This window comes from Crinia signifera, chromosome 9 (genome assembly GCF_055691185.1).
Source record: "Crinia signifera chromosome 9, ASM5569118v1, whole genome shotgun sequence".
NCBI lineage: Eukaryota > Metazoa > Chordata > Amphibia > Anura > Myobatrachidae > Crinia > Crinia signifera.
In genome coordinates this window covers 90,026,660-90,042,723 of record NC_139225.1, presented here as the reverse complement: position 1 = coordinate 90,042,723, position 16,064 = coordinate 90,026,660, and the positions used below count along the sequence as shown (strand labels likewise).

At 44.0% G+C, this 16,064-nt stretch overlaps 1 protein-coding gene across 5 annotated transcripts in view; it reads left to right on the top strand.

Annotated features, from left to right (window-relative positions):
- Nucleotides 1-16,064, top strand: part of COL4A6 (collagen type IV alpha 6 chain) — a 279,946-nt gene that overhangs the window by 216,496 nt on the left and 47,386 nt on the right. For all 5 annotated transcript variants that reach the window (XM_083159360.1, XM_083159361.1, XM_083159358.1 and 2 more), the window contains 7 exons: nt 4,084-4,153; nt 7,159-7,269; nt 8,118-8,267; nt 11,844-11,942; nt 12,038-12,192; nt 14,193-14,372; nt 15,623-15,806. In XM_083159360.1, coding sequence (XP_083015486.1) covers nt 4,084-4,153; nt 7,159-7,269; nt 8,118-8,267; nt 11,844-11,942; nt 12,038-12,192; nt 14,193-14,372; nt 15,623-15,806 — 949 coding nt within the window. The remainder of the gene's footprint in view (nt 1-4,083; nt 4,154-7,158; nt 7,270-8,117; nt 8,268-11,843; nt 11,943-12,037; nt 12,193-14,192; nt 14,373-15,622; nt 15,807-16,064) is intronic.

Sequence of the window (16,064 nt, the reverse complement as noted above, 5' to 3'; positions counted from 1 at the left end):
GGGAAGGCAAAGTTCTACTTTGAAAATTGATAAATTATCTGAAACATGTAAGCTAGTGTGAGGGAGAGAGAGATGTAGATTCACTCGCTGCCAACCGATGGCAGTGCTTCGTCGGAAACACACAAAAGGACACTATATATATATATATATATATATATATATATATAGCAACACAGTCCAGTATTCAAATAGAACCACTGAGGAGGGCACTCACCAATCATTTGCAAAAGATGATTTATTCAGATTGGTGGGTTAGTTAGCTTAGGTCTGGCTAAGAGATTGACATCTGACTTTTAGTACACTAAATCATGTACTTAGGTCTCACAAATGAAAGTCCTGCATATAGAGTTGATCGCAAAAGAAAAATCTCTCTCAAATAGGCAAAGTTATGTGCATTGCAGGTGGGGCAAATGTAACATGCAGTCACGAATGACTTTGTGATGCATACGGTACGCAAGTTTGAATCAGGCCCATTGTTTGCAATCCACTTCCAAAATTGCTAAGCATTTTCAGAAACAAAAAATGCTTTTTTTAATGTACATCCCCAAGTCCAAACTATGGCCCTCCAGCTGTTGTGAAACTACATGTCCCATCATGCCTTGCCATAGTTTCACAACAGCTGAAGGGCCACAGTTTGGAAATGCCTGTCCTTGAAGGTGTGAACAGGGCCGGCGCCACCACTAGGCAGCTCTAGGCATTTGCCTAGGGCGCCGGCACCTGGAGGGCGGCAGTTCGCCCCTCACCCCCAGCACTGTGGTACCTGTGAAGAATCTTGCGTCCCCGGAGTCCCTGCTGAGTGCTGGTGCGTGCAGGGGTGTCCGTGCCGCCGGTGGAACCTGCGGCGCTGTTATTGTGTATATAAGCTTGTCGCGGCCGGCGGGGTCCCTACAGTGAATAGAAAATAACTAGCGCTATGAGCGCGGCGGCGCGGGAAGCGCTAGTTATTTCCTATTCACTGTAGGGACCCCGCCAGCCGCGACAAGCTTATATACACAATAACAGCGCCGGACACCCCTGCATGCACCATCACTCAGCAGGGACGCTGGGGATGCAAGATTCTTCACAGGTACCACCCCCCCCCCCCACCCCGGCACCGGGGCGCCCCCACCCCGACTCGCCTGGGGCGCTCCGGTGCCTTGCACCGGCCCTGGGTGTGAAAAGGTAATATTACACTTTTATTTTAAGGTAAAAATGTCAGGATTTGCTTCAGGACCCTTTGCACACCCCCTAATCACTAATTAGGCAATTTAAAGTTTTAATTGGGCCAAAATGACCCTATAATAAACTTGTATGCTTTTTTATGTAACCCAAACTTAATTAAAATACATATTTTTTGTAAAAAAATAAGTTTGCTATAATTTGGGTTCAATTTTTTAAAGTGGCCTCAAATGACCTCTAATTTGTTTGTTATTTTTTTTTCATGTAAGTCATTTGAAACTAAGCTAAATTAATGTGCTTTTTATACTTTTAATACTGCTTTTTAATGCTTTTTGCCATTTGATAACTTTTAAGAAGATCCAGTACATATATATATATATATATATATATATATATATAAATACCACTTCCAATTATTTGAGGAAGACATCTATAAGCAGTTCTGCTGCATATGTACAGTATGTTGTCATATTGCACATGGTACTGGATGCACTAACATCCACTGCCCATTTTTGCCCCCTCCGATGGCTACCACATTCTTTCTAATCGTATATGCACTAACATATGCGATTAATAACGCAAGGGACAGCTCTTGCGATAAGAGCTGTCCCTTGCGATACAGCTCAGTAGCGCACGCAGGGGGGTTTCTGAGTACCCAGAAACCCCCCCAGGAGTCTATGGGTCCTCAGCTTAAAGCTGAGAGTCCCCTCTTTCCATTGGTACAAGAGTTTTAAAAATCGGCCCTTGGGAACCGGAGATATCTGACAAACCAGTGGTCCCCATCCAAGCCTGATAATTGCTCTTCCCAGTCAGATATTTCAGGTTCTGTCTGATTTAGAGTTTTTCTGAGGGTATATTCCAAAAGCTGGGACTATCCCCCCTTTGATAGACACTAGTAGCTTGTCTCTACTGTTCCCAGAACCAGAGATATCAGCCTTCCAGCTGCTGGTTACTGCTCCAGCTCCACACACCTGGTATGTAGTTTTATATACTCGTTGGCAGATTGCTCTGCCTCCTGAACTCTAATCCCCTAGTCCCCAATACCATTTGGTAGGTGGGATTATCTAGTTTTTAATTCCATTAAAATCTAATAAATCTATTTCCAGGAACTGGAGATATCTGCGGTCAAGCAAGCTGTCCTCCCACCAGAAAATTATGAATAATAAGCGCACTCCACTATACACCCCTCCTCTGCATATTAAACATCCTCTACCACCCTGGAATTTATGTGTCAGGGCCCCTTCATTCAGCCCAATGCCCCCTTCTCCCACCCCATCTCCCACCATCAAAGCTTCCCCCACCCCTACCGCTGGAGGATCGGTAGCTGCCCCAATTCATTGCTATGCCCAGGGGTCTACACTGCTGTTGATGCCCCTGTATGTATATATATGTATGTTTATTTATATATATATATATATGTGTGTGTGTGTGTGTGTATATATATATTTTTTTTTTTTTTTAATTATTATTATTATTATTTATATACATTTGGTCTATCTATAATACTTTAACTGACCTGGCATATACTGGATCACCTAAGTGTCCATCTCCGTGCTTTGCTCCGCCCCTCTGGAAACCCCCTTCTGAAAATCCTGCGTTTGCCCCTGCAGCTCCATTGCTGGACTTCCGGGTCTGTGTGGCATGCTGGGAGGGATCTGTGACGGTTCCCTCACACAGCGCTGCGGATAGAAGCCCATAGTGTTGACCAGGCGGAGGAGGTTTACAGCATACGGAAATGCAGTAAAAACCCGGATAACTGGTTTTTTTACCGCATTTTAGTATTAGTGCATATTGTCCACGGTCTGTTTAGTTGCAAAACTGGGTCACGATGTGTATCTGCCTGCCTGGATCTCACCTCCACTCTTAAATAGGCAGTTTCACACACAGATAGCAATGGAGGCCTGAACTGTATCCTCCCTAAACCATTTCATCAAGAACGGGCCACACATGCAAAATAGATGACAATTGTGTCAAAAAGTACCAAACTTACAGACCAAAAAAGAGAAGAGTGGCCAGCTTTATAGCAGGGTCTAACTTTTGTGCACATTAACTTTGAATATTTTTATGTGATGCATAAACTCACACAAGTGTAGTTGATTATTTTACCTAAAGCGATCACTACAAACCTCCTTGAATACTATATAGGCGTTTTGAAACAGGTCTTTTATTAGATCCACGTGTCTCTTCAGGTGCCTAACTTTTGGTATTTCAGATTATGCAATGTGAAATGAGCAGAGAGTGGTACAGTATATACAGAGGAGCTAATGCAGTGGCATATCTACAATGGGTGTAGGGTGTGCGTTCCACATGGGCTCAGTGGGAAAAAGGCCCCCGCACCACACGCTGGGGTAGATGTATTAATATAATGGATTAAGGGGCAGATTTTTTAAGCTTGGAGAAGAGATAAACTGGAGATAAAGCGGAGAAAAGGTAAAAGGAGATAAAGCACCAGCCAATCAACTCCCAACTGTCTTTTTCAAACACAGCTGATTGGCTGGTGCTTTATCTCCTTTTACCTTTTCTCCGCTTTATCTCCAGTTTATCTCTTCTCCAATCTTAATAAATCTGCCCCAATGCCTTAACAAGAGATAAATGCAAGGGTGATAAAGAGAGATAAACATCCAGCCAATCAGCTCCTTACTGACTATTTTCAAACACATGGTAGTTAGGAGCTGATTGGCTGGACATTTATCTCTCTTTATTACCCATGCATTTATCTCTTGTTAAGGCTTAATAGATCTGCCCCACTGTACTCAGAAAAGACTCTTTGCTATGTCATGCAGCAGACCAGAAGCTTTGCTGTCCATTGGCGCTGCCGGCAACAGGTATTGAGTTTGGGTTCTTGCTGCATCTGAAGGGGGCCCAAAAGGTAGCACCATAGAAGTATTAGTACCTTTATTTAATTTTGCTTTGCTTATGTTTTAGGGGGAACAAGGCAATGTCGGTTTTCCTGGTGCTCCTGTTTATATAAATAACGGTGATTTGGCAGTTCCAGGTAATATTTTTGTGTTATGCTTAGTCTAGATGTGCAAAGAGAAACTATTAACTATTATTTTCTCATATAATTTCACCATAAATGTCACCTGCATATTTACCAGGGTACATAACCCATAACCTTAAGTCATTTAACCAGGAGATGAAGAGTTTGAGGTTGACAGCCAACATTTGAAAGACTTTATTACTCATCGCAGGTGTTGCTAAATCCTTTTCACTTCATAAATATGACAATGTCTAACAATACAAAATCTTCTTGACAGTTCATACGTAGTGGTTGTTGGCTGCCCTAGCCATTTGTACAGTATTTGAGTTATTAGCTCTGCATGGTCTACAGTATTGGCGTGGATAGAGCCATCTAGTCCTCTGTGTAGAATGTTAGGGCCAGATGTATCAAGCTTCAAAAAGTGATAACGTGGAGAGTGATAAGCAACCAGCTGCTACCTGTCATTTTTCAAACTCAGCCTGTGACATGGCAGTTAGGAGATGATTGGCTGGCTGTTTATCACTCTCCATTGTATCACTTTTGAAGCTTGATACATCTGGCCCTATGTCCCAATCTTCTAGCCCATAACATATTCCCATAACCTTCCACTACATAATACAGTATAAACTACCCAGCTTACAACAGAGAAACATCCCTCTCAGCATTGGACTGGCGGGCATAATAGCATCATAGTAAGACATCCAAATCAAGAGACGGCGGAACAGGCCCCCAGAATCTGGAGGTACTGGATGTAGACCCCATATATACATAAGTATGTCACATTTTGCTACCCAGCACGCAATGATGACCAGCTGCACATCCTATGAGATACCCAACTGTCCAGCATTTCCCATCTTGTCACCAAGCCCTGGTGCAGTTAGTACAAGAAACCTACATCCGCTTTTTGTATAGTACTACAGGTATTTTCACTTCTCACTCCTGCTGGATGTGTCTAATGTAGTACATCTAGCTGCAATATGCCATACAACTTGTGATGTCTGGCATGAGTGTGCCACCATGTCCCATGTAGGTCTGCTAATGTCAGACATATTTGGGTCTAGGATGCACGATGAGACTGTGCAAAATGTTGCACTTTGTGTACAGATTCAGAGGGGTATCCAAGTACTGCGACAGTCTGGGACTATCCAATTAGCCCGGATAAGCCAGCTTGTCTGAGGTTTTTTTCACGTGCCTCAGGCAAATCCCTGAAAGCAGCGAAGACACAGGTTCCACTGAATGTTTTTCTTCAGGCTACCAAATTGGATATTCCATAAATAAATTTTGCAGAAACATTGGGAAACCCAATGTTTTTTTTTTGGGGGTGGGCGTGAAATTGGATACCCCTGAAAGACTCAATCACAAACATATATACATGTGTCATATATGAAAATAAATCAGCACAGTCTCCTGGTGTGTCCTCGTGGCATTACATTCTCAAGAGACCTGGCATGCCAAGATGGGCTGTTTGGCATGACTGCAGCAAAGATTTGTGAAGACCTGTATATAGGCTGGTCATTTCATAAGTGTTGTAAATGTCTTTAAGTTGATGCCAGGAAAATGCCCCCAATATTTCAATAAATAAAATTTCAATAAAACTTCCATCTTCGTAAATAAACCCCATATACATTTCAGCTTTATAAAAACCTACATGGGCCTTATGATATTCCCATCAAAATCATTGGGCTGAATATTAGGCACAATGAAAAATCTGGCTGTAAGATGAGAACTCTTGGCCTGTGTTTGCCATATCTTCTGACTGCATTAGCAGGACTTACAGTAGGCCCTTATTCTGGTTGGTGCGGTAATATCCGCGTGCGTTCGTGCCGCCGATGTTTTGTGTCTGCGCATGTGCAGAGGCGTCTCTGCGCATGTGCGAGCGGGGCGTACGGCCGGTGGAGAGGGGCGTGAAGGGCTATTTGGGCTCATTACCATTTGCATACGCCCCGCGTTTCATGGGCGTTCCCATGCATGGTAATGCAGTCGTGACGCACGTGTAGGGGGCGGACATATGACATCGCCGGATGTCAGCTGCCCGCCCAGATCCCTGCTTTTGCACGGAAAAATGCCCGTGTGGTCTGAGGTTGCGAGAGCTGGTGGACCACTCGGTCCTGCATTCGATGGTCTGCGACCATCGAATGATGGGGAAGGTTCCCTGAGATGGAGGAGGCGTATTCCATGAAAAATACACGTGCGGTCCGTTCGGCCAGCTTCTTACCGCATACGGACGGAGTTGACGATCCGTATGGAAGGCGGGGTTTCGCACGCACGGTCCTGGCCGCATATTCAGATCCGGCCACACCGATCAGAATAAGGCCCTTAGTTAGGGGCTATTCAATGTTGTCCAGATTTTTCGGGTAGTCGAAAAATTCTGACATACCAATTCAATGCGGCTGTTTTCGCCAGGCTTTTTTGTCAATGCTGGTCTGGAAAATAGTCGAAAACGGCAGCATATTCAAATAAAACATGTGGATCGGCGAGTAATTTGCCAATCCACATGTTTTCCAACCTTGCCAATTTTTCTGACAGTCGGAAAATTACCACTTGGATTGAATAGGTCGAATGTAAATGTTAATGCTAAAAAAACAGACCGAGATTTGCGTTTTCTGTATTCAATCACAGGCATTTTCGCCTGTTTTTTAGTACAGTTTCTACCATGCCTTTTTCACTTTTTTGGGGGGCGGAATGGCATGGAGAAAACGGCTGCAGAAATGGGTGAAAATGGCCGCGAATTTGCCGAAACCATGTGAATTCGCAGAAATGTCACTGATAGATACACTTTTCTCCAATTCTGGATTTTTCACCCAGACAAAAAATCACCAGTGGGATTGAATAGGCAAACCGAATCCCCCCCAAATTTCATCCAGGATTGAATACCCCCTTAGTGATAAAGCCATTTGGCTTTGTGCATGGCAATATCCATCAATTCCTCTTGATTGGCCACCTTTGCATCTTAATTATAATTTAACTGCATTGATTATGGAGAGTTTTCTGTTGACAACTGACACTTTTTTGTATTCTAGGCCCACCAGGTGATCCAGGTCCTCCAGGATTTCAAGGTATGCCAGGTGATGATGGACCCAGTGGTCCACCTGGTCGTCCTGGTTCACCAGGGTTACCAGCATTTGGAAGAGGTAAGAAATTTTCTTTCTTCAGTGGCATATGTGGAGACTTTTGCACATAAGGATATGTACCAATTGTTTAAAGTACTGATGTTGGGCACATGTACTATAGCTTGAGGAACTGTGTTGTATCATCTAAGCAAAGACTGAAAATCAAGTTTTGGATTAGACCCCATTAGTTATACTAAGTTTCAAGAGTATAGTTTACAGGAGGCCTGGTGTCCCACATGATTTGGCAAGGACTTTTAGAGATGAAGATATGCCTGTCAAAATCCATGATACTTATAAGGGTCCGAGGGCTGAATCGAATACAAAACAGATATTTGTTGTGGCCTGTATCATTAGTATTGCAAATGTGTATGTACAGTATCTAGCAAATAAAAGCTTGGAGATTGTATTATACATTGATCATACATTTAAGCTTGCATTACATGACCCCAATCTCTTCATTTTCAGACACTAGCGTATTTGTTTAACGCACCTCTATAGTATACTGCAGTGAAATGCACTCACCTGTCAGGTACAGTGCTAATATCCAGACTAGGGCTGGCTTGTGAGCCACACCTAACCTAGGCTTTCTATAGCCTGGTACGAATACACGCTACTGACGATTACGTTTTGGATAGCATTATTAGCTGATTGTGGATTTACCTCCAAAGTTATGAATATTTTCTTCAGTTCTCATGCATACAGAGCCAGATTAAGGGGGGGTTTAGGGGGTCATTATTACTGGACCCCCCTCTATCTAGGGCCCCCTGTGGTCAGCATGTATTTACATTTGAATGAAGTTTATTAACATACTGTATCTTGTATAACCATATTGCAAACAACATGTAAATGTGTCATTATACATTTGGCAGGTTTTCCGGGTACGCCAGGATTTCCAGGAATTCTGGGATCTAAGGGGGACAGGGGAGATAATGGAAGAACAGTATATGGACCAAAAGGACTTCCAGGCAATGCTGGTCTTCCAGGGCCACCTGGCTCCATCGGACTACCTGGACCTTCTGGTAACCTTCTGTTTCTTTTTAGATGTATTTGGAAAAGGCAAGAAGCACAACAATCTGTCTTCATATATATAAAGAACCTACATACTGTGTGTGTGTGTGTATAAATGTCAGGGAAGGTAAAACACTCCTAGATAGGATGCATAATTTGTATCCAGTTTGCCAAAATGTTCACTTTTTTTGTTGCCAGTAATCTGCTCATTTGCCAACCTTAACTGGCAATAGTTTTTTATGCTTAAAAGTCAAGAAAAAAATCTATTTACAACTTATCAGAAACTATTTATTAACAACATTTTTTTTTTTACTTTTGTAAAATATTGAAACACTGATCATCATCATATTACGACTATCGCAATCTTTATTTCCCCACTGTCTGCTCACTTGAGCAATCACCAGGTACACACTGGGGGGCTGAGAGGGGTTAATTTACATTACCTCTGCTCCTCTCTGCAGCTTGATGTGGGGTCCTGATGGGCTGACTAGTGAGTAATGATCACCAGACACTGTAGTCGGGTGGGGATGCAAAGTGGCCGGTATATTAATCTGTGGTTGGCTGCTGCTAGTAGATTATCTTGTGACAGCCCCCCCCCCACTCTACATTTCTAACTGGCCGCATCATTTGCAGCCATGTCTGAAAATATACAGCAGGGGTTCCCAATCTTTTTCGAATCGCGGCACCCTAGAGTATCAGAATTTTTCCAAGGCACCCCATGGCTCAAAAATATTTATATACAAATAAGTAGATTGTGTTTATATGTGCTTCTAAGGTTCAGTTATGTGTTAAAGGGCAGGATTTGCTTCTGATTTTACACGTATTTTATGATTGACAGCCACCAGCACTGGTTTTGTTCTTAAATAATTGATCATAAATAATTTGAATTAGTCCTAGACCACCAACCATGGCACCCCTGCAAGTGTCCTGAGGCACCCCAGGGAGTCACGGCACATAGGGCCTTATTCTAGTTCACTCTTTCTGACAAAATCCTTCTTAGATGGACAAAACCATGTGCACTGCAGGTGGGGCAGATGTAACTTGTGCAGAGATAGATAGATTTGGGTGGGGTTTTACTTCAAAGTGAGATCTATATTTCAGTGTAAAAATAAAGCAGTCAGTATTTACCCTGCACAGAAACAAAATAACTCACCCAAATCTAATTCTCTCTGCACATTTTTCATCTGCAGACAGAATTAGGGCCCATAGTTTGGGAACCACTGATATACAGCTTGGGGGGGGTTGTGACTTTTCATGCAAGTGGTTAAAAAATATTGTAAAGTGGGAATATTAGTTGAAACAGTGGATAGATGTTAGTATTTGTTAGTATGATTTGCTAGTATAAAGTGATCAATGAGAAGCGGTCTGATTCAGAGCTGAGCTTCACAGCACTGTATATGCTACTACTTACAACCAAAAAGTCTTACCTGGTTTGTGCCAGTGCATACCTGCAGTATTGTAATAAAGTTAAGTAAGGGCATAGTTTTGCAAATGTGGGCTGTATAGGGCTTTTTTGTTGTTGCAGCTAGTATAGACTAGGTGCAAGCAGTCAATGATGGTGCTAACCAATAGTAATACAGATGCAAACGCAGATGCTCCATAGGGTTAAATATATGCATATTTTTTGTGCAAACTTCCTTTGAAGTATGCCCCCCCAAATGACTTCCTTTGCCGCTTCATTCCCTGTGGGTGGAATGTACTAAAGAGTAAATTCTGCCCATTTTACCAAATATATTAGGCCCGGCAAAGCCTAGCTTTGGTGTGGAAGAAGCTGGCGTTACCCCGTAGAAGCCTGTGGGCTCCTTTCCACAGTGAGATAGGATCCCTCCCAGCAGCTGTTGATTACTCTGTGCATGTGCAAGTTTAGAAACAAACAAGTGTGTTCATGGCATCACACTAATGTGACAAATAATGTATGTATTCTTTATCAAACATGTTCTGTACCCATAATATGATTGACAATAAGATATATAAAGCAGTTCTTGCACTATGGGGGTCATTCTGGTTGACTCTCAAAGCAGCGGTAGTTCACTGCTTAGCGAGCCTTCAAAGGCCACCCGTCCGACATGCGAATGTCCATCCCCGCCACCTAGCGAATATCCTTGCCGCACTGTGAATGGATGTTTTGCATAAGCATCTACCCACAGGGTAGCTTTCGAACCTGAAATCATTTAATGGTCGCCAACCATCGAATTATTTCTATAGTGCTCCCAAATCTAGACTTGCGGCGTCCTGGTCCGAGAACTGTGCGGGTGGTTGACACCCCCAAAAGCCAAGTGCCCGCTCGCACTTGCATTATTACACCCAGCATTTTGGTGGGTATGCCCAGGAAACGCAGCATACACCCTTTGCCTGTCTCCATCCTGCTTCCCCCTGTGCGAGTGACAGGGAGACCTATGCAAGTCCTGCGAATATGCTCATGCACAGGAAATAAACATTGGTCCCCAGTGTGAACATACCGGGGACCGAATCAACCAAAAGGAGGGCCTATATGTATTTTTAGGGGACCTTAAGTTGCTGGCATGTTCTGAGTTAAAGGACTATTGCAGAGCTGCCAACAATTGTGTTCTGTAGGGTGCTTGTTCGTGTAGTGCACATGCTCTACAGCAGGCATGGCCAAACTGTGGCCCTCCAGCTGTTGTGAAACTACACATCCCAGTATGCTTTGCCATAGTTTTAGCATTCCCTAATAGCAAAACTGTGGCAAGGCATGATGGGATAGTTGGTAACTGGCTGGTACAGGGGCATTCAAGGTGCAGAGATGCACAACCTCTGCATATGGGTGAATATATGCATAAACTTCTGTGCACACAGAGTGGCAGCCATTGCAACTGATGACCCTCATTCTGGTCTGCTCGCTACATTGCAAATTCAAAACAGTGACCGATGTTTACTACCTGCACATGATCGCTTATGAGCATGTGCAGGTCTTCACTGCGGGAGCCCTTGGAGAATAGTCTCCGTGGCGCTCAGGGGGAGGCGTACAGGAGGCAACGCTGGGTGCGCTGGGCATCCCCATGTGAACAGATGTGGCTACCAGGCTTTCGTGGGTGGGCAGCTGATGTCACCGCATGTCAGATGCCCGCCCTGTTCACGGAGCAGGGCGCCGCTAATTTAAGCCACTGGAGAGTGATTTAGATTAGTGAGTTCTTCAAAAATCATTTGATTGTTGGCGACCATCGAATGATTTGGGGCACCCACGCAAGGCAGCGAATGGATGTTTATGCAAAACATCGATTTGCACGCTGCAGGGAAAATCGACGATTAGCGGGGGCGGGTGTTCATCCACATGACAGGCGGTGTTACAAGGCTTACAAGGCCGCAAACTAATGCTGCTTAGAGAGCCAACCAGAATGAGGGCCGATAGGCATATTTTCTATAGGAAAAAAAAAGATTATGAAAAAAGATACCCCTGTGGAGTCACTTTAGTTTACTTCTTTAAATGCAATGGGAAGAAAGAGTACTATCTTTCATACCCCTTTTGTACATTAAAGGAAGAGACCATTGGTTGAGCAGCCAGACTGTAACATTTGTAAGGAAGTTTGTATACAGTATGTATATTCAATTTCATTCTTTAAAATGCCCAGGTTTTCCCTTTGGTAGTCTTCAAGATGGAGAACCTGGAGACCCAGGACAAAACGGAGCACAAGGGCCTCCAGGAAGGTTTGGTTCCAAAGGATATCAAGGTGACTCTTTCTTTTTTTTCTCAAGGTTACGTATACTGTATTGTAATTATGGAGATAATATATATATATAAATGTGCAATAAATCTGCATTTTAGGTGACTCTGGTGACTGTGCTTGCGAGGGTGGTGGCACCGGTAGAGTTGGACCTCCAGGGCCACCGGGTATACCAGGCAGTAGTGGTTATTCTGGGCTGCAAGGACAACCTGGTGAACCAGGCAGAAGAGGATCAGACGGCTTACCTGGACCTTCTGTAAGCAACTATACAGAGTGTGAAAATATTACTTGTAGACATTAACTTTGTGGCAAGACGGTCTACTGTCTAAATTAGTGTAACAGATTATATTTGGTGAAATCTTTTACTACTGAAATTCCAACTTGTGAATTAATGTGTACGCTGTACGAATAGATGTGTATGGCTAACAACTGAGCGAATATGTCAAAATCCATTTGCTAGATGCTCAACTTCCAATGATTTCTCCACTGGTCACCAGTCATCACAAGTTCAGAGTAGCCAGGGACTTAATCGGTGACTGTGATGAATACTGGCTCACCCGCCCGGAGCTGAAGTCACACACCCTCCCCTAAAACAGGCACGCCTACATTTTCTAGACATCCATAGCATTTCTTCTAGCAAGCCTGTGATCCCATTGAATGACTGGTTACCACCCCAACACCAGCTTCCTGTCAATCACCTTGCAAACAGCTAACAAAGGAAAAAAGAAGCAGGATTTCTTCACTAGCAGGTGTCGCGCACTCACATTTTCAGCCCATACACATACGTAGCATATCGATAATCACCCAATCGCGAATTCACACAGCAGTGATCAGGTGTGAATCGGGCCCATAGTGCTGCTTGTTCTACATTTTGTATGTTTTCCTTATGGTCAGTGGCGTAGCTACCGCTCCGCAGCCCCAGCGGTGGTGGGGGGGAGCAGGCGCCACAGGGGCGCAGGGTCACGGAGGCTGTCAGATGCCACACCAGGAGTCTGCAGGGGATGTACTAAGGAATGACAGTCCCATCTGCAGCAACAGCCATTAAAAATATATGGATGCAGACTTCTCTCCTCGGCTGTCTGTGTGAGGACGCTCAGTGACCCGCCCCATGAATCGCCCATGGGGCGGGTCACTAAGCGTCCTCACACAGACAGCCAGAGAGCTCTTTCCTGGCTTCCACCCTACCTGCCGCTCCGCCTTCCACCGTGGCCGACCACCGCTCTCAGCAGGACAGTTCTACTGTTTGGTCATGCTAAAACAGATGCAGGGCTTGCTGGTATGTGTAGTTAAAAAACAGCTGGAGTGTCCAGGTTAGCTATCACTGCCATAGACGTTACACCCATTACTGCTTTGTGACCATTGTACTGTACTATAATTGCATGAATTTCAATATATACCTTGGTAAACAATGCGCCATGACCATTATGGTTATTGAGTCATTCCTTATATCTCTTCTTCCAGAATTGTATGATAATACGTGTTACAAGATACTTGTCATATTGTTCTATTGTTGGTATTTAGAAGTTACATTGCCATTTGCTAGGGCAGATACCTCAAACCAAGGGCCTTATTCTGATCGGTGCGGATTTCTCCGCATGCGTTCGTCCCGCCGATGTTGATCGTCTGCGCATGTGCAGAGGTCACTCTGCGCATGTGCAGGCGATTTCGCCGCACGGATTCTTTATACGCCGCACAGGGGGCGTAGAGGGGCGTGAGGGGCTACTTAGCCTCATTACCCTATGCATACGCCCCGCGTTTCATGGGCGTTCCCATGCAAACGCGGGGCGTATGCATGGTAATGAGGCCGTGACGCGTGGGTACGGGGCGGGCATCTGACATCGCCGGATGTCAGCTGCCCGCCCCCATACATGATTTCACACGGACAAGTGTCCGTGTGGTCTTGTGTTGCGGGACCTGGTGGAGCGTGCGGCCCTGCATTCGATGTTCGGCGACCATCGAATGCAGGGGCTGCTCCCAAGACGGAGGAGGCGTATCCCCGTCCAATTTCATGCGGATCGCCACATATCCGCGTACGGACGGCAGGTGGCGATCCGTATGGAAGGCGGGGATTCGCCTGCACGGTTGCGGCCGCATATTCTGATCGGGCCGCACCGATCAGAATAAGGCCCCAAGTTCTTTGTCAGTCAGATAGGGAAAAAAAGTTTAAACAGACATATTATTTTACTGATTCAGCCATAGACTACAACAAGCTTTGAGTAAAGTTTTGTTGTTTCCACAAATTTTTCTTCATGCTAGGGCTTCTCTGGACAACCCGGTTTTCCAGGACCAAAAGGGGAAAAAGGAGAATCATTCTTCCCATCAGGGCGAGGAGCCCGCGGAGACCCTGGATCCGTTGGACCTAGAGGTGCCCCAGGATTTCCAGGAAGCCCAGGAAGAGATGGACTTCTGGGGCGGCCCGGGCGTAAAGGGCCATCTGTAAGTTTTTCCTGCACTGTTTGCACTGCAGATTTTATTCTGTACAATATCTTCTGTACTATCCAAATATAGTAAATCTTCTCTGGTTTGAAGTCAGCCTATGTTCTACACCACTGGCTGACATTTGTGAAGCTACCCAACTACCTAGGTGTTTACGCATACTTTATTATCTAATCATATTTTGTTCACCGCTTCAGCCATGTCCTATTTTTGGGAAGTAGTAAAACAGTTTAATATGTGTAGGAATGTGTTTAAAGCTGGCCATACATCTACAGATTTATTGTCTGATTTGGCTGGTTGCAACAAAAACCTGGTAATGGATGAGAGCAAATGACAGTTGACCGTTTGCTTTGAAATGCTGGAAAACTACTAAAAACGGTAATTCAGATATTACCAGATTCTTTTTCCAACCAGCCAGATCTGACAATTAGGGGGAAATTTACTAAAGGAAATTTGTAAAAAATAGGTGTATTTGTATCCAGAAATACACTTATTTTTGACATTTACTATCCCGAAAATACGTGTCAAAAATGAGTGTATTTCTGGATACAAATACGCCTATTTTTTTTACAAATTTCCTTTAGTAAATTTCCCCCTTAATCTCTAGATGTATGGCCAGCTTAACACATTAGAGCTAAAGATTTTTAAAATACCTTTGCCAGTCATGCCGTGTGATGGGCCGTAAGCAGAGAACGGACAGAGTCATTGGAACCTCACGTGACTGAATACAAGTATATGTACATGACATTGCTTTAGATGATTGCTTTCTTTCTGATACCTAAAGCCCCCATAAACTAATGCGATTTGGCCTCTATTCTCCCAATTCCAATGGATCGGGGCGACAAATCTGGTAAAATCGTGCCAAATGTGTTTGATATCCATATTGACCCGATGGGCGGTCCTGTGCGCAATGGGTCGGAGTAAGAGGTCGGATGTGATGCACATAACATACATTTCCCATAAACTCCCCGCCAGCTCCCTGGGAGAATTTTTACATGCGATAAATCGCATGCGAATTGGGACAAGGTGATGGGATTTATCAACGATGTATGTAAGCTAAAATTGGTCAAAGACCCCCTGGCCATGCTCCTTGCAAACTTCTCTAACTGGAATTTACAAGGACACAAGATGGCCTTTAGTCAGTTACACACAATATCAAAAAAAAATTTGGTTTTACAAAGGTAATTGGATCCATGAAATGATGCATGTTAATGTTTTGTATTACCACTGTTTTCTATTATCAATGTCAGGGGGATGGTGGAGTTGGTTATCCTGGTGAGAAAGGTTTCCCAGGGCAGTATGGACAAAAGGGAAGTCGTGGTGAACCTGGTCTTCCAGGTATTGGTTATCCAGGCTCACCTGGATCTCGCGGGCTTCCTGGTGACCCAGGACAAGCAGGACAAGATGGGCGACCTGGAGAACCTGGAGCTCCTGGTATGTGTTTACAAATATGAGAGATCACTGTGACATTTAATTATATCAGTTATTCATTTCTTCTACAAGACGGAAACTTTGATTCCTACATTTTGTATAATGTCTTGTCAATATAAATATTTATCATTGCAGAAGACAGAGTAGTAAACTGTTTTCCTGACAACAACTGTTTTCCTGAGATGGTATTCATAGCTACAGTATATATATATGTATATGTGTTTCCATAAGTGTTGATGCTATACAATTAAGAGAACTTAC